The 24,582-nt window shown below is 44.4% G+C and overlaps 2 protein-coding genes across 2 annotated transcripts in view; one reads left to right on the plus strand and one right to left on the minus strand.

The window, feature by feature from the left end:
* Window positions 1–24,582, plus strand: part of LOC105288222 (nephrin) — a 309,061-nt gene that overhangs the window by 83,697 nt on the left and 200,782 nt on the right. The gene's annotated exons all lie outside the window — the stretch shown is intronic.
* LOC105288221 (glucose dehydrogenase [FAD, quinone]) lies at window positions 118–19,812 on the minus strand. Its single transcript, XM_011354325.3, has 10 exons — window positions 19,286–19,812; window positions 17,184–17,392; window positions 5,639–5,767; window positions 4,973–5,169; window positions 4,322–4,681; window positions 2,938–3,085; window positions 2,160–2,477; window positions 1,505–1,875; window positions 1,094–1,188; window positions 118–1,008 (listed from the first exon to the last, which is right to left on the minus strand). The coding sequence occupies exons 1-10, from the start codon at window positions 19,660–19,662 to the stop codon at window positions 927–929; spliced, it is 2,286 nt and encodes a 761-aa protein (XP_011352627.1). The 5' UTR covers window positions 19,663–19,812; the 3' UTR covers window positions 118–926.

Here is a 24,582-nt window from a genome sequence, read left to right on the forward strand (position 1 = left end):
CTTTGCAATTTCCGTGATATGACTAATGCGTTATCTATAATACGCAATCCGCAGTAGGAGTATATATATGCATGTGTCTGTAGGAGCGAATTGTCATAAACGGGTGTAAGTTCCATATTTCGTTTCTGCTATTATGCAATCTTGTTTATTTACAGCATTTTGATTTACATACGCGCACTCTATGAGCAGCCGAGCTATTTATATTCTGTAATCTATTTCTTTTTTTACACATTCGTTCGTTAACACTACGTTTTTGGCTTGCGGTCGATGCACCAAAATTTGTCTTTGGTCATGATTTTAATAGGATATCTGAGAATTGTACATAATATATGTTATAGCTATTATAAGAGACACTAGAAACTCGATATATCAGAGGAAATTATTAGGATAATATATATGTATATACACATACAAACGTGACTCTGATACTCCGGACATTAATCGCGTGGTTAGGTCATAGGAAATTATAGGAAATAAATCTTTTTAAGAAATTAACAATAATAATAATAACAATACTCTTACAGGGGAATTGTAACGGAGATTCGCGTGCCGTGGCTAATTGATCACGATGGCTCTTAGAAAAGCCGCGACATGCTATAGGACACGTTGTAGGAAATTCCCCCCCTTTTCTCCCCCTTAAATGGAAATTGAGACATGGCGGTACAGCGAGACAACGACAACTGTCTTGAGTCGTGCAGCTCTCTGCGTTAGTAACAACAATAATTGCACGTTGCGACGCAATTTCGGATCTACCGTAGCGCTCGAACAATCGAAGCGAAGTGTGACTGGCTCCGAATACCGAAGAGAAAGGAAATTGCACCCTGTTGCTTGAGAGAGTCCTCGCCTTTGGTCGCGTTCACGACGACCTTCTTAGGCCGCGGAAAACGCGATGGATCACAAGAGACTAGATAGATCGTGGTGCCTGGCTACCATATAGTCTGATCCCAGTCGATGTACTTGATCCCCCATAGTAATAGGTCCAGCGAACTGTCGATCGTCGTGCGAGAACTAGGAAACATGGTAAATTGCTGGTGACTAATGGTGCTTCCACGTGTTGCTGATTTTCCATAAGGGGGTAGGTGCTTTCCCGTACCATTGTGTACTGTGTACGCCCCAGTCGGACTTGATGAACGCGGCTGCTCTCTCGCCGATCATCATGGACGGGGCCGCCGTGTTACCGGACGTTACCTTGAAGAAAAATCGCGCTAGCGTAAATTAAAATACATCGAAAAAATAATGATATGGACATTGTTAAATCGTCGTGTAAAGAGTACATCTTTGTGCAACAGAAAAACCCATCAATGACTAAGAATCTAATGACAAATACGTAAGCAGAAATCTGAATGCTAAAATAAAATTCTCGGTAATAAGAAAATAAATTTGACTCACAGTTTCTCCATAATTAATTAATTTAATCGGAAAATACGACTCTTAATTGGGTAGAGAAAAGAAGACGCATCCGGACTCGCGGTATTTCCACGAATACAGAAAGTCAGTGATTTACCTGTGGCATAATGGACGCGTCGGCTACACGGAGATGTCTGATGCCATGCACCCTCAATCGATGATCCACCACCGCCATGGGATCTCGGGCCGGTCCCATCTTGCAGGAGCCCGCCTGATGGTTTTCAGGACCGGTGTCTTGGCGCACGGCACAGGCCCAGTACCCCTTGCTCAACAACGGATATCGGGAGCAGGCGGGTATTGGATGGTTGCTCAAAGTCATATTGTACTTGGACATGGCACTAGTATTGGCGAGAGACAGCGCGATTTCGATGCCCTCGATGAGGATCGCCAGGTCAATGGAATTGCTCAGATAGTTTCCCCAGATGATCGGCTTCTCGAGAGGATTGTTACTGGCGAGGCGAAGGTGTCCTGAAACGAAGTTCATTATTCGCGGACGCACCGTCAAAATTTGCGGGAAATTTAACGCGCCATCGATGCAACGAGGACGTTGATTAATTGATACAAATTTCGTAATAATCGTGGCAGCGCCGCCGCTGGCGAGCCGAATCTATCATTTACACATTAAATCACGGAATCGAATTTTCAGCGGTGGCCGTAATCGACAATGAATTCGTCACAATTATCATGTAATTAGCATTTTTTCTGGACCCGGTGCCGAGATGACGGCATCGCGGATTAATCGCGTCGCTTACCCTTGCTACGTGGCTGCGTCATCGTCGGCGACATGCTGATGCTGCGTCCGTTTCCGTTCATGATGGCACCCACTTCACCGGTGGTCGCACAGGCCGCCTGATAACCACCGAAGAACAGCTGAAGATCGGGATGATTCGGAGTCGTGTAGATCGATGGCAGTATTCCAGTCAACTGCGACAGACCTGTCGACGACATCGGTCCCCTCTGAAAGGCGATATATTCCGTGGCAGCCGCCCAGTTCAGGTCGTACACGTTCGGCTGATTGATCGTCCACGATAGAGTGTACGACACGTGATTATGCAGGTTCTCTCCGACACCTGGAGCAGAACAGAGTTCGTCCGATTAAAAACGCGAGATTATTGATCTCGTCGTCGTAATTTCTTCCGCTGACGCAACGTAATATCGACTAACCGTCCGTTTTAATTAATCACGTTTTATCGGAACGTAAACTTTATGGTCGCCGTAAAGTCAGTAAGTGCATGTCCTAATGCAGACTTGTAACTCGAGCTTTGATCGATACCAATCGTTTTTCAAATAAGATATTCTAAGGTACTTAGAGAATTAATCTTTTTCAAATAGCTTGTTGAAAACGTGTGATCATTCTTTTTTCCGCAAAGCTCTCGTTTAGCTAATCATTACGTTTACGTGTACTATAGATCGAGTAACAATCTTTCGTTACGGAATTATGTGAAATTGCGTCAAAGGATCATCATCATCCCCCCGAGCCGATGTATCAATGTATTCGTAATGACTTGTGCGCGATGAAGGATTGCTTACCTGGTAGATCCTTGACGACCGTGACGTTTACCGCTCGCAGATGTTCCTTTGGCCCGATTCCGGAGAGTAGCAACAGTTGAGGCGAATTTACGGCACCACCGGAGGCGATTACCTCCTTTGTGGCACGGGCAACTCGAAGTTCACCATCCTGAAGATGCGTTCATTGAAACTCACATCACCAAACTCACCGCCACGTTCTGGAGTGCGAACTTGATTTCGTGCCTAAGTGCCGGTAACCGCTCCGGCAAAAAGCAAAGTTCGCCGATGGCGCGCTACGCGATATCGTTACATTGCGCCTCGTTTATTTTCAGCAACGCGTATTTTGCGGGATACAACTGTGTACTGTACTTTACACGCGGTATTTTCACGAGAACACGTCTCCGCCGGATTCGGCTGCTAACGATACGGTACCGATTTTTATAGCTCAAAGATTTAAAAGCATCAATATTGTACGAGTAAAGCGTGCAACGAGGGATTAATTATCCGCGTGTGGAAATGTACAAATGCACCGTGTATAATGGAAGGATTTGCAATGCATTTCCATACGGATCTAGCGGGTTCTGAAATTAGTGTTTCAATTAAATGCACTTTGATGGGGAAGTGGCTCTATTGTATCGTGCAGCTTCTGCTCATGGCCGCTGGTGTTACAATATATATGTCTTAATATAGATAATACAATAAAATAATATACAAAACCCTCGAGGCAGATTCTCATTCGTGCGTAATGAAAGTTGTTCAAGCGTAACGTTCAACGTATTAATAGAACTCGCAACAAGTTTTGCTGCAACTTTCGACTGAATAAAAACCTCGTGCTCACAATATCGTGACAAACAGAATTTCCGAGTATCCATGAACTTTATACTTGTCGCACCATCGCGCCACTTAATACTCAATCAATATTTATAAAAATTAGTTTGTACGGTGCTGTTGCTGCAGTAACGAGGCAATAAAAGAGTAACGAACTATGAGAAACGGCACAGGAGATTTCTCTTACATTTTCTTCCTCGAACTGAAATTTTTATATATTTGCAGACAAATATTCTCCAATTAAATCATATAATTGAAATCGGACATATAAAGCTATCTCAAAAATGAGCTGTACTTCCTAAGCCATAGTTTTATTTTCATTTTCGTAATAATATTAGATTGATTGTAATTGTGGTAATTATTGTTGTAATTATTCTATTGCATTTCGAGAAATAGAAATTCATTAGTAATTCCAACAAAGTCACGCGACGTGTGCCTCTCTCGACGTATTACTTTCCAAAATTTGTTCGAGTGAGCCTTTTGAACTCTCGTCCAACAATGGAACAAAGAATATCTCCCGTGCCGAGTATTGTCATCGCAAACATTAAAGATTATGCAAATAAATGCGTATACTAACTTGATAATACTGAACTCCGACGGCCTTGTGATTCTCGATGATGATCTTCGTAGCGGTGGCGTTTAAGGCGATTTGCAGATTGCGCCTATGCCGAAATGGACGAAGGAAGGCTGTTGCGCTACTCACTCGCACGCCGTTCTTGGTTGTGGCTTGTGCCACGGTGAATCCTGTAAATTGGTCGCCATTCAGGTCTTCGCTAATCGGATATCCCCTTTCGGCCGCCGCCGCGAGGATGTCGTCGGTGATGGAAGGCTTCCATGGAAACCGTTCGACGGTTAACAAGCCACCGGTCGAGTGATACTTGCGACCCACCCGATGGATCTCCGTATTGTTCTCGGAACACATGAAATGCGGCAAGACCTGTATAATACGAAGCGTTTGCTTTCACCTCTCGCAAATATATGTTCTTCTAATCGATCTCTCGAGATATCTCGGAAAGCCCTTCCTAATTAATTTTGAATTATCTCATTCTGAGTATCATTTCAGATAATGGCAAGTCTTGCAGCGTTAAATCATAATAAGGACATTTATATATCTCAGTTTTCAGCTGATATAAATTGCTCTGAACGATTCAAGATCCGTGAAATAATTGAGCGAGATACATCTATGTCGTATGCGCGTAAGTGTATATATATGTGTGTGGGATCTTACATCACGCCAACTCCATCCGACATTACCCATGGCTGCCCAATTGTCAAAATCTTTCGCGTGACCCCGGATATACATCATGCCGTTGTGAACGGACGTCCCGCCAAGGTTTTTACCGCGCGGCCAGCTGCAGGATCCGCCAGTTGACAGACAAGCGTTCATCTCGTTCGTGGTTTGATACTGCCAGTCAATGTCAGTTCCTATCGGCAAAATTGTCAGATCGTTTAACATGCGTAAAGCTCGCAACAGGGATCGCAACAGCTCTCGCAATAATATAGATTCCACATGAGCACTCCGCAACAATTTCTCTCTTCCGGTACTCCGGCTATCATCGAAAGTAATTTTTAACAAAAACGACGTGAGGTATTCCCCGCGTTATCCCGGCTATTTCGTGCGCGAAGTCTTTTTCACCCGGCAGTGGATTTAAAGCCGATTTTTATCTTTGTTAATTCGGCGTCGAGTTTTGCCGTTCTCTCTTTGCTTCTCGCCGCTTCGATATTAGTTTCCGATATTGAGCGATGACATAAAAATGAAAAAACCGATTCTGGGGATCGTCGCCGAAACTGCGAGACACCCTAAATGCTCATTATCGCGCGGCGAGCTAGCGAACGTTAGCGCAGATAGCGGAGTAGCGAGACTGTGTACATGATAGGTCCAATTGAAACTTACCCAGAAACATTGCCACCATACTGGGAACATCGGCACCCGGTGGCTCGTCCGGGCCGGCTTCTAGCAACAAAACTTTCCATTCGGGTATGTCGCTCAGTCTAGACGCCACCACGGCACCGGCTGATCCACCTAATTCCGAAGCGACAAAAGTCATTAAAGTCCTATCGTTATTCAGCGCGAGCGCCCGGGCTGCTTTCCGGGAAAAATGCATTCGCGATGCAGACGCGCTGATGGAAGAAACAGGTTTCCGGGTGAATGTTGTTAATTGCATTCGCGCTGGAAAGGAAACATCTGCCGCGCGACCCTAATTAACTTTTTCGCGATCGGATTTGCCGATCAGCCACCGATATAATTCACAGTTTCATCGTCGGCAGATTATTCGTGAATTACTCCTCGCGGCGTGTACGTGTATTAATTTTCGCTTTATGACAGCCGCGAGGAGGAAAGCCAGGGAAGGGGAGGGAAACAAGGAAGTCCCATGTGCGTCCGATAAGAGCTGAAAAGTCACTAGCCGATAATTACTTGTAATTATCGTGCCTCGTGACGTAAGAACGTAATATATAGCTTCAGATTGTTATGTTAATTAGCTATCGCCGGATGCATGTAATTTAATGCGGCCACCGTGTTGTTATTACGATCCTATCAAAGATTACGAAAAGACCTGTTCGCGAGCCGCTGGAAAGCTGCTAGTTAAGGCCTTGGCAATGGTTCACTAACAGCCGGGTAATTGTATCATGCATCTCACACTCTTTCCTCGAGAATTCAATTATATCCATTCCCTTGTGTTTTCGCAAACGGATTCCTTTGTAATTGCCGGATTACTGGCTACGGTCATATAAGTATTATACATGGACGTGTGTAGAAGTATTTTGTATATATGACGTTTAATGCTTTGTATGGACACTTGTTTTTTTAACTTTTTTTAAAGATTTGTTTGAAGGCGATTATAATTAAATCTTGAGTTATTTATGTGTTCATGTCTTTGGTAACACGTTATGAATATAGGGGATACTATAAAATATACTTTGACCCCTTTCAAGTAAAATCATTTTACAATTAGCGTAATGCTTTTTACAACCGCGTACAAATGAATTGCTAATTTAAATCCTCGCAGATAAAACAAGCAAGCGCTCCCCCGAGCAAAAATCCCTGCGATCGCGTGGTCAATCGTGATTTGTGAATTTCATCGCATTATCGGTGACGTTCGTTTGAGTCGGTCACGCAGCTCACACAATTTGTATATCCGCAAAGCACAAGTAAAGCACAAACACAGTTTCAATGATTGTTTTAAAAATCCTTTGTGAAAATGTAAATAATAATTGTAAGTATATCAATAATAAGAGCGAAGCAGGATGTACGTGCTTATAATTAATTAATCAAACAATACATGTATTCTTTGATTAATTAATTAATTATAAGCACGTACATCCTGCTTCGCTCTTATTATTGATATACTTACATATAAGTTATAGAGCTATTTGTGACATTATAAATAATAATTATCTCATGACATTTTACTGAGGGCAGTTATATTGATTCTGTCATCTTTTTCTTGAATGTGCTTGATCAATTGCGTTGATTAATGAGATAACGAGATGGCGGCGCGTGCGTTGCACATGATATAAATGCGTTTTGCAAGTCCATCGCTTACATCGAAATCGCGTTAATCAAATCCTACTTTCCCGCAGATATTGCGGATTACAAGCGGGATATTCTAATCAAGGAATTCAATTAGCATTTCCGCATGTGTATCAAATCGCGTTACCGCAACCGCCACTTGCGTAATACGATTTACTCTCCCTATTTTATCGATCACGCATAATAACGCGATCCATGTAAATCGAGTTCGCATGTAACGGCTTCTTTCCCAGCTAATCTCTTCCGTATGAATATGCTTACGCACGGCATTTCCATATATCCATGCTTGAATTTTACAGGCAACATCGCTGCGTAAAATTCCAATTTTTATCTCGTCACACAACGCTGTTTTTCCTATCGATAAACAAAACTGATAAATATGTCAGTATGACGAACCGTGGGTGCTGAAAAAAAAGCTGAAGAGAAAGAGAAAGAGTGAGAGACAAAGCGAAAGAGCGAGAGTGATTTTTTTCGACTGGAGAATTTTCATTTCCGTTATTTAGAGAGCAGCATATTTTCGCGACGGCGAAAGCTATGGTAATTTCGTAATAAAGGTCGCGCACAGAACGCATTCATAGGAGCGAATCTGCATTTCTGGCATAAATGCCCGGATTTGCACATCGGCATATCATTTGCATGACCCTAAAATTGCAACAGTGTAACGAACCGGTAATCTTTCCGGTCACACATAATGGTGCACTTGATAACAGGGACGTATTATCGCACGGGGGAAAAATGTCGTTTCTGCAAGGCGAACGCGTCATTTGTCCACATGACACGTGCCCCACATTGAAGCGTTGCACAATACACACGTGTCGCATGTATGAAAAAAGCATGCATGTGAAATAAATTTTTGCTTCTATAAATCTTTCCTTTCCCCTCCTCCCTCGAGCATTCCGTAGTTGTGTAAGCATTCAATTCTCATATTAATTGCCTTTCAACGCATTACACGCATTTGCCCATATAACTTCTCTGTCATTTTTCCCTGCATTCGGTTATAACATTCATACTTATGCACCAGAGATTCCCCGTAAATTTTGAAACGGATAATAACGTTACAAGATGTATGGACGCGGCGCTCTCCCGGTAGTCCGATACATATTCAACAAGATTATTTCCACGAGCAAGTTCAGGATTCCCTTCGCCTCTTTCTAATATTCATGAATTAATTTTATATTTACGACAGGAGGAGGCGAATAAATGTTTATTTAACCGTCGCCGTGCGTAGTAATATGTCGTTTAAGAAATCGCGGATGTTTAAACGATATTGAAGGTGAAATCTGCGGGCTTATCGAATGCAGTTCGCGCGGTAAAGTATTTCCGATCGCGCCGCTTCTTCCGCTTATTCCGCTCGATGGGACACCGGCGACATTTCAGTTGATGGCTGTTAAACGCGTTCGCGGCGTGCTCGAGTGTCATGACGCTATCGTTTCCAGAAAACGAGTTGCACTACGAGACTGCGAGACTGGTTTTCCTCCCTTCGGCCCGCAAATAGAAATGAAAGCGGCGAAGAGGGAAGAAAAACACGCTCGGCCGAGTTGGGAGGCACGCGCCAAATTCGTCTCTTGGTAATTAGCCGTCTGGTTGAACTTGACGCTGCCGACCGTAGGAGAGAACGAACGGTGGCCCCGACATTTCTAAAGAAGAATTTTCATATTGACGCGCCGAGTCGCGGAACAAACCGGGAAGAATTTTATCCGCAGTAAATCAGCTTAACGATGTCTATAATTAGCTCCTTTATGAGAACTAATTTGAATTCAGCAATTAATAGGGAAATTGCTTTCTGTTCCGGACAAACTTTAATGCACGTACTTTAAGTAGGCAAACGTGAAATACGAATTGGATTTATTTCCGCCGTCGTACATTAACGCTTGAACGGTGCCAGAATTGTTCGAATACAGTGTAATAGAGCACGCGTAAAATTTTCAACTAAATCCCGATTACATTTCTAAATAAATACTTTAATATCTTGAAGGAGCGTCTTGTATCTTGTATCTCCAAATCTCACGAAATCCGTTCACGATCCGTTTGTTTGGCGCGCACGATTCAACACAGATCGAGGAATGCCGTCTAATGAGAGTGCTTTATGCAAATGTCGTTCCTTCGAATGGTAAATATCCTTCCCATCGCGTGTTCGCGCGCGCACGACAATTGTTCTTTATTTCTCACGTTTTCGCAGATCGGCGAGCCGCTTTCGGCGCAGCAGCGCGGAAAATAGACCGCGTCCGATCGCGATCGTTCTTGTCGCCGTTTCTTTCGGCGTTCACGATCCGCCACGATCTCTCGCAGGAGGGAATCGCTAAAGTGGTAACGCCGCGAGCTACGACACGACGATAGCAGTCGCTTCGTTCCGCATGATTTTCGTTCGCGCTCCAGCGCATTGAAAAAATATTCCTCTGAATCGTCGAGTCGAGATGATATCTGGTTGTTAGCTGTCTCGGTCGCGTGCACGGTAATTTCTCCCCTGTATGAAATATTATATGTACATCGCGAGATACACTCGTTGACGTGTAGGCCTTTATAAGGTCGAGCTTGCGGGAGTTGCTGAAAACGCAAGTGGAAATATGGCGGAAGATAAGTTTCCCGGTTGGCGTAACGTTGGTCGAAACGCCAAGCATCGCCGGGGAATCTTAACGGAGAGGACCGAAAACGCGTGCGATGTTCGTGTCGAATGTTCGACGAAAGATCGACAAGAATTGTTGCTGCGAGACGCGAAATTCTAAAAGGCCACTTACTTTTATTAATCTTTGTCCGAGAAACAACGAGGGAGGATTGTGCACTAGCCTTTACTAGCAACGATCTCTCTATTCTTCTTGTATATCGCTATTACACCATTAAATATTGTGCATGATGACGAGGGGAGGGCGGGATAGGACGGACAATCCGTCCGAATGGTTCCAATATCGCTCGCAAATTGCTGCAAACGCGGGCAAAAAGCGTGCAAGAAACGGAAAACGAGCGATGGAGAGCGCGCCTAATTTATGTGTTGCAATGTGAACGTTTCTCGGTTTGTTACTTCGAGCAGAGGGGTAAGAGAGGGAGAAAGAGAGAGAGAAAAAAATAGCGGCGACTGGGTCTCTGAATATATATATCCGCGATAATTCGCGCGTGTGCACGGTAATTCCGCGCCGGCTGGTTTTTTCGTCTCGCGCGGCACGTTACGGCGACGATACGTCTCGTACCGTCCATCGTTCGTAACGCGACTGCATTCGAACGTGGCCGGAGATCACTACAGGTGAAAACCGTTCTGCCCGACAAAAAGCACGGGGCGGTTGCGTAAGCGTCATACCACGCGAGCACATATTGCTCCCGCTGAAAGGAACCCGATGCACTCGTGCACCGTTCGACGAGCGTGCGAGCGGATGCACGCGAGCTCGTCTGAGGCGCACACGCGAGTGCATCAAAGCTGATAGCAAAGCTGATTTGTCCGGATTTTTCCCGGCGATTTTTTTCGAATGCGTTCGACGGGCGTTCGACGTGCTCGGGTCGCAGCGAAAGTAACGAAATACGCGAGATCTCCGTTTAACGGGGAACCAGCGGGGAACGCTATTTTTCGCCTGGTTTCACCTGGTATCGGCGCGCAAAACACTCGCGCTATTTATTCCCGTTCGTCGATTCGTATCTTTACGACCGCCGCTCGCTCGCATCCGACGGTTTACTTATCGTTAGACGCTATTACGGGTCGGCGTGTTGCCGCGGATACCGTGCGGCTTCTCGGTCAAGGGTCCGTGATTTATTGCTGCGCAAGAAAGTATCCGCACGCTGATCGCACGCTTCCCGGATTTTATTATACGTACCGCGTACGATGCACAATGCTTTCCGCATACGTATGTATAATTGCCCGCGATTTCCGCGCTGTCGCTTCCGCTGACGGTTTTACTCAGGAGATGCGGAGATAGCGAGTCAAGTAGCTAACCGTTGTATCGAACCGTTGCGTTCCGCCAGCACGAAATTCATTCATCCGAATTTATTTGGACGTTCACGTCACAAAACGTCCAGAATGTCTTATCTGCACCGCGCTGCGGCCGGCGTGTCGGTTTTCCAACGTCGACGTTAATACCGCAACTCACCGTGATTACCGTGCGATTAGAAATTAATCGTAATCGGAAACGAGCCGCACGTGAGACTCCGACGACGGGTTGTACAATTTGTACTCTGTCCAGGAAGCCGGGAAAACAAGCCTGCCCGACGATACAGCCGCGTAACGCGCGAGTCAGCGAGCGGAACATTATTATGTATCGCTACTTAAGTATTATTTATAAGGCGTGAATAAATGATGCGAATCCCAAGCAGTGCAAAATAACGCTTATAACTGCCGCAGCCAGCAGCCGCAGCGGAGCTGGTATTCATATCTGTTACCTGTATTTTCGCACATGGAATATTTAGCGGGCAATTAATTGGGCTAAATAGTGAATTAACCTAACATTTCGCGCATTAAATATTTTCAATGTATAAAATATTCCACAGCCAGTAATTAAACTAATACTTAAAATAACTTGATGTGTGCGCGCCCCCTCCAATCCTCTCCTCCCCTACCGGCATATATTTCGAGAACGAAAGCGCGCTTATTACGGGCGAGTGATTTTCAAGAGATATCAACTATTACCATCGGTGATTTTACATTATTCGCAATTTCATTTGAATATTCGTACGAGTTATCATTTATATAGCGGTATCGTGTCAGAAGAAGCGACGCGGTGGTCATAAAAAAAATCGCGAATATTTAATTCAAATTTGATATCTAATTATTAAAATGACGCGGACGTGCGACGTGGAGTAGAGAAATTTTTTTCCGCCGCGGGCGACTGCGATCTCACATCGATTTCGGCATCGGTCGCCGCATATTTTTCAGACAATATTTAGCGTATCGCGTTTTGACGCGTTGCAGACGCAGACTGATGCGCATTTATTCCGCTCGGGTACTATTTTATTTTCTGCCTGTGCGGGCAACCGTGTTTGATCGGCGAAAAATGCGGGGAGGGGAAATCGCGCCCTATCGAGAGGGAGGAATACGGCCGATCTCGGTGCCTGTTATTGCCGCAAAAAATTGCGGACTTGAGGATTTGTAAACCCAGTTGGTGAATCCGCGGATCCTGCTTAGCACCATCTTCCTCTATACAGGGTGAGGCACCTAAAACAGGCCACCTGAATATCTCGGCTGTTATTGGTGATAGAAAAAAATGTGTCAGACCAAACTTGCATGGTTTCGAAGGACACATAATTTGTTTTAAATAGTTTTTTATTAGGTGGACGCGTAGAGGTCATATGAAGGTCAACTTTGTTTTTTTAAATGGTATGATATGTTTTTTTACGTACCATCTAGTAGAGCGTTCGAAGATGCGCACATTGATCTACGGGTCAAAATCATTCAAGGTCACTGAAGAGAAACTACAAGGGAAAATAATTTACTTTATATTGCCTAGAGTTCTCTGCTATTGAAAATACCGTAAACTCAGAAATGAAAAAGTTCTAGCACTTAGAAATTTTAGCCTTCAGTGACCTTGAATGATTTTGACCCGTAGATCAATGTGCGCATCTTCAAACGCTCTACTAGATGGTACGGATAAAAACATATCATACCATTTAAAAAAACGAAGTTGACCTTCATATGACTTCTGCGCGTCCACCTAATAAAAAACTATTTAGAACAAATTATGTGTACCTCGAAACCATGCAAGTTTGGTCTGACACATTTTTTTCTATCACCAATAACAGCCGAGATATTCAGGTGGCCTGTTTTAGGTGCCTCACCCTGTATATGTGTATCTATTATTATGATCTTGTATAATCTTATATAATGAATACATCGGTACCAAATTCCTACTATCTGTCGCGAGTGATCTTCCGCGTGATCGTCTCGGCATGATTTCATCATCGCTTCGATCGAGCTTGATAATTTCATAACGCTCGCCGATACCGTTCTCCACGTTCGGAGTGGATCGATTACGTACAGTACTCATTCTAATGAGGTTCCAGCAGTAGTTCTCGCCAAAGCGTATAAACAAAATGCACGTCGGACGCGTGCACATGGGCGATCACATCGGTGGTGCGAATTATTCCGAAATGCAAAGAGCGTATAAAATTCGTTGAGCCGTTTAAATCACATTATGCGTTCTCCGCATTGCGATCGCGCGCGGACAGCCGCCGAGCGATTCGATTCCCGCCCTGCAACTCCCAACAAATTTTGCCACCTTCGAGAATTTATATCTCTTTTCGGCTAGGGTGTGAGAAGGAGGAGAGAAGAAGACAGACGGAGAGAAACGGCATGGAATAATGGAACGAAGCCGACGTAACGACACGACGGTTGCTCGCATCACGCGAGGTGGCTTTCGAAGGGCGGGCCGGAACGGGGCGGTAATTAAATTAATGATGCAATAATCACGCGCGTCTCGCCCGAATAAATAACGGTCTGTATTAATATCGCATCCGGACAGGGGGAGGATCCGCACGCGATGCGTACGGGCGAACATGCGCGTCGAATTGCGTTTTCGCTGGCAGTATCGTGCAGCCTTCCTGTAAACGACAAATAACAATTGCCACCGTGGCGGCGATTCGTGATAACTCTGTTTGGCCGTGGTAAACATGTAAACGCCACCACGGCAGGTTTACAGTGTTTTTCGTTTCGCCGGACGAAGACAGAGAATTGGCGAGTGTGAAATCTCGGTCGCGAATGGTCGATCCCGGACGTCGCGGTTCGCATTTAGAGCGAGCTATTTCCAATTATTTTTTAATTAGTCTTTTAATAGCTTGTTAAATTTCCGCGTAGAATTTACGGAAGCGAGTTGTATATCTGCCGCGCGGAGGGATCCATGCACGGAAAATCCCACCGTCTCTTTCATTAATTTATTATTCCGGTTACGGTTTATAGCGTAAAACGTTACGTAACGCTTTACAGCGATTATTTCGTTTGTTAATGTTACGCTGAATAAATTTATTCATACATATTTCTTCATCTAGCTTCTATTATATTTTTCATCGGTGGACGGGCATAACGTTTTTGCAACAGAATGCTGAGTAAACGCCGCGTGAAAAACGTTTGTTATCCTGATGGATTTTTCGGGGTTTAGATCTCGCGCGTTATGTACAGAACTTATTTACGTGCCACATAAATAGCCGCGCGGACCAACCGTGTCCATCCGCATTTTGTACTTTTTCCGACCGGTATTTTCTCGATTCGCTAATCCATCTTCCGCATTCGGGAGATCTCCGTGCGATAAGGGCCGCTCGTTCTCCGGATTGTTACAGGTGCGCCTTCATCATCCACCGTGTCGGCTGTCGACGGAATAATAAACTCTTACTTTAATTCCGGACTCCTCCCTTCCTCTCACCCCGCGTACGTGGCTTGCTTTATATATGCAATTCATATTTTCGACTCGGGTACTACTACGGCGATTATTTCAATTGTACGGTGCCACGCCGCGTCGCCATTCGTATCGTGATTTTATTCAGCGAGGCTTTATCGCGCTGACCCGCGTCCCGCCCAGTTCCTAATGATAATGACAAAACCCATTTTCTTTCGCTTCCAGTCGACTCAACCCTTTTACCGTCCTCCGACTTCTGCTTCGAGCGTCGCGCGCGCCATTATAATTATTCCGCGAGCTTCTTTCCTACGACTGGGCAATCGACGGAATAATTAATAAGCATCACGCTAATTACTCTCAGCGACGGTATTATTAATATTTTCACTTCACCTCCGCAGTAGTACACCGACACGACGATTAATCATCCTACACATTCGCACGTGCCTCGCCACGCGTCCAGTTTCTGCATCTTCGCGCTGGATAGACTTACACATTTATTCAGAAAAAAAGAAAAAAACTGCGTTTTTACGTAACGCGTCTTCGGAGTGCCGCATCTCGAATTAGACACGGCGATCGTAACGGCGCCCGAAGAAACACCGAAGACACTTTCTACGTTCATTATATTTTTACGTCCGTGTTCTCCTCGCCGGCGGAGTGCCGGCCGATATTCTTCACTTTACGACGGACAGAAATTCGGGCCGGCAAGGAGAACGATCGATATCACGGAGCGAAGCGCGGCCATCCACATCGCAACCGGATAACCGGTCGAGTCACTGAAAAATTCCATCTTCCCGCTCGGATATCCCGGGAGTCCTATCGGGAATAATCACCGAAAGGGAAGCAAAGAAAATTAGTTTCGATCGCTCGATCGGGTTCGGTATCACTCGCCCGTCCCGTCCTGTTCCCTCCGCAACGGACCGGCAAATTTCCGGGACAGGGATTTACACGACGGGTTATATCAACCGCATACTAAAATATTCAATTATGTGCTCCTTCCTTTTTCACGGCGGCTCGCTGACCGAATGTAGATGTCGAAAGTCGCGACGAATATATATATTTCGCTGTCGGGGAAACCTGCTATTAATCTTTCGCTCCTCGGCGAACTACATCGCGGCAACATCACGAGTTCCCGTACCTTACTGTGCTCCTATAACGGACAATGTTAATTAAACAGAGAATTAATTCTGGGCATTACCGGGCGGATAGTTTAAAATTTCGTTGTCAGTGCCGTTGAAGTAGTATCAAAGTACGTTAGAAAATCTCATGAAAAATACATAGTGGCGTTAAGAGTTACGGATTATTGCCTCTGTGATACGTCAATATTATTAAGTTTATGAATGGGGCATTTTGTTCCCATTCCTCCGATAAATTATGCACTCTACGTGAATGTTTTATTAATTCAATGATGTATCGTATTGTGATATGAATATCGCGTGCCGATTGAACCGCCCGTTGCATGATAGTGCGCGATCATATCATTATCAAAGTTGTTTGCCTTTCTAGAGCAGAAGTAGTGTAAATAACACAAGCAATTTTCGCATTTTCTTTCTTTGTTATTAATATTCCATTATTTCTATTATTTCGGTATTGTGACACTTTCTCTCTCTTTCTCTCTTCTCCCCTCGCTTCCTGTTATTAGAATCAGTTTCCTATTGTCTAAAAAAATGGGTTACGAGTGGCCTTTTGCACCGTCGCGTACAGCCATCTCTCATTGCTTTTGAAGGTTACTGCTTTACATTTTACTATTTCCATCGCGGTTCGCTGACTTTCACGAATAATGAGCCACGTTTATGTGCCTCACTATTTAGCTTCCGCTGTGCCCCGAAGCGAACCGTTTTGGTCTGTTTATTGGAATCGACAGGCTTCCGTCTGCGTGTCCAGGTAACAGTATCTAAGTAAGAGCTGACGTTGATTGGCAAAACGATTTATTGTTTACACGAGATATCCACTTGTTACTCTAATAAGGCTAATATGATTGTTATCGCGCGCTCGGACCGATGATCAGAACCGGTTTCTCGATCACTTGAGTACGTCAAGCAGCGCGCAAAGATACATTCCAATTACGCTGATCAATTTCACTTGTCCATTAGAAAATCGCCAACTGTTACTTTCCGCAACTCTTCCTCTCGACGCTTTACTAGATGTCCGCGTTACTAGATGTTCATTAGGCTTTTATCTCTAATTAAACGTTCTCCGGTTGATAGTTTCTTGATTAGCCATCGTCTTGCAATACGGCTTCCAAATGATAGTTTTTATTATCGGGAAAATGTACTGTGCATGTTAAAAAAATGCAAGATTTTATGATCCTCGCATCAGTGAGAGGAAAAATCATTCGAGTCATAAAAACCATACAAAGCGCGCGAGAGAAATCTTTTGCAGTTATTATACTCTTATGTAACGTGCCAGTTAAAATCCTGAGAGAATGCGCTTGACGAAAGTGCCGTCGCAAAAGATCTCAATTACCGATACGAGATCCGAATTCAGCACGTTCCGCGATGCACATTTTGCATGCGTATACGCAGCGCATTTTACGTGCGTAGTTACGTCCTCGGTAGCTCGCAGTTAAAGTAGATCGGTAAACGAGATTCACGAGTCTGTTTACTCACCGCCCACGACGATGAAATCGTAATAGTATTCCGGCGGGTCTACCGGCCTTATACGCTCGCACAATTGAGATACTGTATCTTGGGACCGCACCAGCGCGTCCAGAATTGTCATGAACGTCAAGTATTGCGATCCTGGACAGACCTGGGCGAGACTCGGACCGAGATAGGGCTCCGAGCATGCTGAACTCGTCGACAGATTATACGACATTCTGTAAACACAACGTGATGTCACAATGACAGCATTAATTCGCAATCGATACTGCATTCGCCGTAATTTATCAGTTTGCGGAATGTCTTTCTATTTACGCTGTTCTTACGTGTCTCTAGTATTCTCGGGTGACAGATAAGCTTGATTTATTGCTGTTGATTAGTCACGCGAGGTCTATGGAATACCGTTCTTGTTAGATCTTTGCTCAGTTTTGACTCGTACACTATTGTATTGAGTCCTGTTTTTACATACGGTTCGCTTTTACAAATTAACAAAAGGGCGGTTCGCTAACTATTACTGCGTTCGCGCAGGATATCGCGTTATATTTCTATCGGTAAGATCAATGTCACTATCGATAATTGGATCGATAATCTTAATCGTAAGCGGTCGGTAATAACATATCCTACATTTCTTATCGTGGTAGTTGTTCTAGATGCCACGTGACATTCACCGCGCCTATCAATTATTTAAAAAAATGGCAGACGAGGAGGCGCGTGTGAATTGATCGGTTCTCTCGTTCCATTTAATAGATTAATAGAAGTGAAAATATTGTGCGGTTGTGCAAAGCCGGCGCGATTTACGCGGTGGACGACGACGACGACGACGACGACAGGTAAGCGCACAACTCCAGTCAGCGAGCGAAATTATATTTAATTGCGTTTGCAGCGTTTCTCCGGTATTCGCGTTTCGTGCGATCTGGTATTCGTGCAATCTCTTTGTTGTTTTTTTCGCCGCCGACTAATGTTCATATCCGGTGGTAATCGAAGTCAGGGACATATCGAAATACCACTTCGCGTAGAACATAAAAACCGTCGACTTTCCCGCTCGAGACAACGCTTGGGACCTTTACTCGGTGCATAAGCATGTCGCGTTAGGAAACCCCGCATTATTTATATCTGTTTATTTAATAGCTACAAGCACACTGTTATAATATTCCTGATATTACGTATTTGTAAATTACGTATATACGCGAGACGTTATAACCATCATCCAGTTTTAATTCGTCGAGCGAGCAGTTCAACGTTACATTAACGTGCGCTATAACGTGACGTTACCATAAGTCTTCCTCCACAGTACCGATGTAGCACGTGCACAGAGGCACGGTGTTTAACGCAAATAAATATTCACTTTAATTACGGAATGAGTTAATAGCATTGTAATTAACCGAGCATGTTAATTAATTCATCCCTAATTAACGCGGCTACCTTTCTGTGCTACCGCTACGCGCGCGCAATATATATAGTGCCTAGAGGAACAAAGTACGAGCCACAAAGAGTCGTCGCGGCGCCGGAGAGCGGAGCGCCAATGATTATCGCGATCAATTTGCATAATTCGCCCGTCGTGTGTCGTACGAAAATCGCGAATCGCTCCTTCGCGCCGTGCGCTGGCCGTACCGCGAAAATCGTGCCGGCATTAATTAACGTGCGACAAATTTCGGGACGCCAAACCCCCTGAGTCACGTGAATCATCAATGACACGAGCGCGCGATCGCGCGTTTTATGTCTACCGTTTGTAATATACACACATCAAACTGTTGAACATATACGGGAAACGCGTGTATGATTTATTGCAACGAGCTACAACACGAGATTGTGCAAAAAAAAGAGAGAGAGAAAGAAAAAAAACGAGGGAAGCGCGATAGGTCCCGCAGTGGCGAGCGTAGGAATGAATCGATAAGCCCTCGTACTCCGGAACTGTTTTTCGCAAAAACAGGATTCGCCCCCGACTGTCGTGGAGTTTGGAAATAAACATCGTGCTGCCGATGTGGCTGTTACGATCTGTCGATGGATTGCGAGCTGCAATTCGAGCGATCAGCGAGATGAAATTGGGATGAGAGTGATTCTCGACGGATCGCGATTTAGCGAGATGCGAAGCGCGTTAAAGTCATACTGACGTGCACTGGCTGGTAGGTACGGCCTCGCTCTGCGTCTTCCTCTGTTTCTCTCTTTCTCCCTCTCTTGCCGGGTTTCTTATCAATGCACCACGATGCAGGATACACGCGTGACCCGGTGGTGGCTCGCACCCGTACGGCGCGACTTTGATGCAGCAAACGGGCAAAGTGTAACTGTAAGACCTCTCACCGTACAACGCCACTTTATAATTCATCTCCCACTCTGGCCGTCTTATTCCCCAGCGAAGGTGCCCACTATGGATCACGTCGATGAATCCGGAATTGTAAAATCCCTTCTTTTCATTTTCGCTAATCGCGCATCCGGCGTCATGCGACGGAAGAATGTGCCGCGTAATCTTTATTCGAATTGGGAATTCCATGCACTTACATGTATTCCCACGGTAATCGAATAATGAATAATAGTCTTCGCGATGGAACGTGATTCAAAAGTCAAGCGCGACGGTGACGCAATCAGGTTTTTGAAAAATTGAAAAAATCAAGTCGAGTTCTCAAACTCATTTTTATTATTATGTTATTATATACGTTTGTTGTTATGTATGCAATTTTTGTTATTATGTATGCAAAAAAGCACATTTTCATAATTAGTGCTCATGCAAGATAATATGTGCATAATAACATGTACAAGAAGGAATATCTGTATATGGTTTGTGGTTAAATTTTGAAACGTTAGAGAGATCGCAGGGAAATGAAATTATTATAATATAATCTTCGCGCGGTAATTTTTTCATTTATTAAGCACTATACAGGCGTTTATCAGGTCTTATTAATCAATCAGCGTAAGCGTGATAATGATACATGAAAATTTACGCAAGGAGCTACAAACACAAGCGTTGATTATCTATTCACTAAGCACTTTGTTCCTCGTTTCATCAAACGCGTGATTTTATCCTCCGCACATCCGCGTTTATTGCCACCGCTTAGTTGTTATCTCAATGCATGGCAAATTCAACAGAACAATTCGATCTTCGTATCAGGATTATTAATTCATTGTATGCGATGTCGGTTGCTAATAACGCTCAAAATGGCTTTTCACGAGAGAGAGAAAGAGAAAGAGAGAGATCACAAAATATAATAATTGCACAATTGCCTAAACATAATAACGGGATGCTCCAAGCGGTGCAGGTGTGACTACCTTTATATCAAGCAATGCAATGTTAACATTATATTACAATGCGATATTATGTTGTACAACATTATTCGAATACAACATGTTAATACACTGATGTACATAGATACGTTCGCATGAAACACAATATAAACTATAATTCCATAATTCAAGTTGCCGGTAACTTAATAAGATACATGTTATTCACACGCATGTCACATTCATTTACTCAGGCAGCCAGTGAGCGTGAAGTGCTTGGTGTCGGCAAAATGCGGAACAACTTCTTTGTACACGCAATTGCAGCGTAACCACGTTCTGAGTGATGGTCCTTTAACACGCGTACATGTGTCGGCGATAGGCCACGACTGCCACGAGCTCATTATGGCGAAAAATTAACGATCAATCTTAAATTTTCGATAAGAGAACCGATCGATGACAATCCTCGGTCTCCGATAAGAGAGCAATTATGTATAATATTCACGATCACTTAAATCTTACATAACAATAGCCGCGCGCACATTATGTTTGAATCCGTTAAATATGCATAATGTATAAAATATAATAAAGCAGTTATTAATTGTGATTTCTGTTAAATTTGCAGGCGGATCTATTTATTGAATAATATTTAATTGATAACATTCAACGGTATTTAATCTTATGCAGTATTTCGTCTTCTTTATATTTGAATTAATACATTTCTCGTATGATTGGACGTATTAAATATAAACAGCAATTATTGGTAATCAGTGGTATAATGTTGCAGTTTTAATCGTATATCATCAGTTATTATATCATGTATCACGCGAGGAATTATCTCTTTTTGCGAAACGCGTCTTTATCTTTGCAAAGCTATACATATTTCCTAGATGCGGTGTCATAAATGCTTTCAAGAGACAAAGTAGTTATCGCTTGCAATTGCTATTGACATTGAAAATAGAAATACATTTGTTTAAGATAGAAGTATCACTCAGAGATATCACCAGAAACGTAAGCTCGACTTTTTCTAAGACTTTCCAAGAAATATGCGCACAAAAGTATTTTTAAATGAAATACCGTAAATATAGTATTATATAATATATATTTCTATATTGTCGACGTGTAAAAATGTCATCGACGCGATTGGATGCATTAGGTCTGTTCTTTTCAGCTGCACTGCTGAACTAGTGCAATACGTTAAAGTGAGACAAGTATATTTTTTCTCACTCTAACTTATTGCACCAGTTCAGCAGTGCAGCTGAAAAGAACAGACCTATTATTATCTTTGTGGCGGTACGACACGTGTCATTAGACATTCACAAATATGAATGAGCAGATAAAATTATTAGCAAATGTCAGAGTATTCCTGTTGAAAATCGGAGAAACTTCTTTTTCCAGTGGAAACAAAATTCGCAGGTAATTTCGCGATCGTGCGCGCTGTTTCGCAAATAACAACGATACGCTCGAAACACAAGCGCATTAATGGAATCGCGATAATCCACGTCTGCAAAATCCCGGGCGATCGTCCAATGGACATCCATTACCTTAATACACCGTAACAATTTAGCGAAACAATTTGATCGTCGCGAGCAAATTATTAACGCGATGTCGCCGCACGAAAAGTCGCGCCGCTGAAGTGCGAAACAACATTTTCTCTTCACCGCAGATGATCGCAATGTAATAATATAATTGCGCGGGTATATATTATACAAACGATAACGATGCTCCACATTTGGTTACAGGCCACGCGCGCGCGTTTACGAGCGCAATTTCTGCGCCCGCCGAGCGAGTCAGCGCTCTTTCGTTCGTTTGCGCCCATGGAACAACGGCGGAATATGGCCATTACCGAAATTAGCATTGCCGATTCGATTACACGCGGTTATTATTACTTCATCGTGGGTGCGCGGCTGTACGTGCGCGTATGTGGGAGCGGGCAAGCGGGTCGCGCGCGCGGACGCACGCGATTATATGCCTTTGATACATTCATCGAGATCAAAGGCAAATCGGCGATGTTTCGCGATGCCTCTGATCAGAGAGATCAGGCGGAATTCTACGACGCTGACTCATCGAAAAACACGTGCATTACGCGAGCGTGATATTGGGTTCCTCCGAAAAATCCGAGATACGCAAATAGGTACGTGGCGCGGATCGCGCATCGCGGAATTAATAATCGCCATTCGAACGCTTGGGAAGAAAGACGACCCGAGGAATGACGTCTCGGAAACAAGATTAAAACCACCGAGTTTCACCGACTAATAATTCGTCTGTTTTTGGACAGACGAATATCGGAGATCCCGAGGGACTATGATAATTGGCTTAATATAATTCTCTTCGAGTTCATCCGTCCGCAACTGGGAATACGCGACTCGCAAAATCCGCCACATAAAATTATCGCTTCGACCAGCAGCAGCAGCAACAGCAGCCAGTCTCATCGCCGATTCCTCATCCGATGCTTCGTGGCGCACATTATGCAACTAAAAATATGTTCAACCTCGCGGGCTAGGAAGCATTATAATAGCGACTTGCTGGACGTTTCAGGAACTTGCAGACCACGAATTGCGTCGTAATCATCCGCGCGTTCACAATCGCCTCCACCAGCGCTCACCAGCGCGCGCAAAAGATCGCGATTCCAGAAATCTCGGTTTCTGCCGCGAAATTACTCCCGATTATGCAGCTCGGTAATAATCGGCGAGAGGAATCGTACAGCTGCTCGATGCACTCTCGACGAGTGCGTTCCGCGGGATCCGTTAATGGGATTTCGTATTGCTGTGCGATCGATCGCGAAATCGGCGACGGCGGGAGTACTCGGAGCGGTGCAGCTCGGATCGAGCGAACGTTCTTCGCAGATAAAACGACATTCGGCATGAGAGGGTGAAACCTTGGGGCGTTATTTTACGCGCTCCTTGCGGTGGATCCGCATTGTTCGGTCGTGCGCGCGGTCGGCCACGCGAAAATCATATTTCGCGGGGAAACTCGGTACGTTGACGAACAATGGGACTTCCGGCTTTTTTTTCCGGTTTGCCGCGACCGCCGTGCCGGACCGGCGAAGGCCTCCAATAAATTTCAGCTTACCCGCCAGCAACCAGCGCGGAGGGCGGCGTCGGTGCTCTAGCACGCGTGAACGTGAGCGCGCGTAATATCGCATCCGCGTGCATGTACCGTTGCAAGTGAGAGAAGAATAAACAAACCCGCTTTCATTAACGTCGTCGTAATGCGTTAAGTAGAACGGAGTTCCTGATGCCGTTTATGACACACGCTGCGCGCGGAATTTAACTTTTTCGATAGAAGGGAAGATATTTTATCGTCCTCCGCGCACTTCGAATTGGTTCGTAAAATTCGATGAAAGATGACATCATAGTTTGCATTATTATATTAAATATCTTGTGTAAATATCTTGTGTGTTCGGATGTAATATTCGTAATGGCATGAGCTAGAGATCGTCGATAAGGAACTCCACACGTGTTCCGCGCGTTTCAAGAGCGTCCGCGAGTACTTTTTCAGAAGGAACGATGTCAGGAGACGCTGAAAAATACGCTGTGGTAGACACATGACGCAACTTTATCATGATTTTCAATTTGCTACGCTGCGAGTTTCACGGGCAAACGTTACAGTCCTACTTTCTATTTTTGCGACCGCCAAGCGCAAAATGCCGTGGAGTACGTTCAAAGTTCGGCTTGACCGCCCTCGTTAATTCCCTTAGGCACCGGCACGACCTCCAACGGTCTGCGACGGTTATTTCCGCTTGCGTCTTGCACCCTCGAGTTTTCTTTCGGTACCGTGCAAGCCACGAATTTAATCGGACTGGACGGCCTCTCTTTAAGACGCTGTCCAAACCAACAGACGGTACCGACGAAAAGAGGGACAGGGACGAAGGAAGAAAGGGCGCTCTGACGAAAAAGCAGCTTCGCTTCTTGCGAGCAATTTAAGAGTTTCTCGGGGATTGGTGTGCGCGACTATACGTTCGTTTATCTTAATTCTGAGACGGAAGAAAAAAAAACGACTTTTGTTTCCGTTGCTCGTTGCACGAAGACGAAATGCGTCTCTCGATTTTCCCATTGACGCGAGATGTCTTTTGAGCACGATCCCCGATGACGCCATCGCTTGCGCAACGCATTTCCATTTTGTCCAGACCAGCATTTTTTCACAATTGTTCTCCATATCTTCTTTTTTTTCCTCGCGATCGTCATGCACGAAGATG

This window comes from Ooceraea biroi, chromosome 11 (assembly GCF_003672135.1).
Source record: "Ooceraea biroi isolate clonal line C1 chromosome 11, Obir_v5.4, whole genome shotgun sequence".
Classification (NCBI taxonomy): Eukaryota; Metazoa; Arthropoda; class Insecta; order Hymenoptera; family Formicidae; genus Ooceraea; species Ooceraea biroi.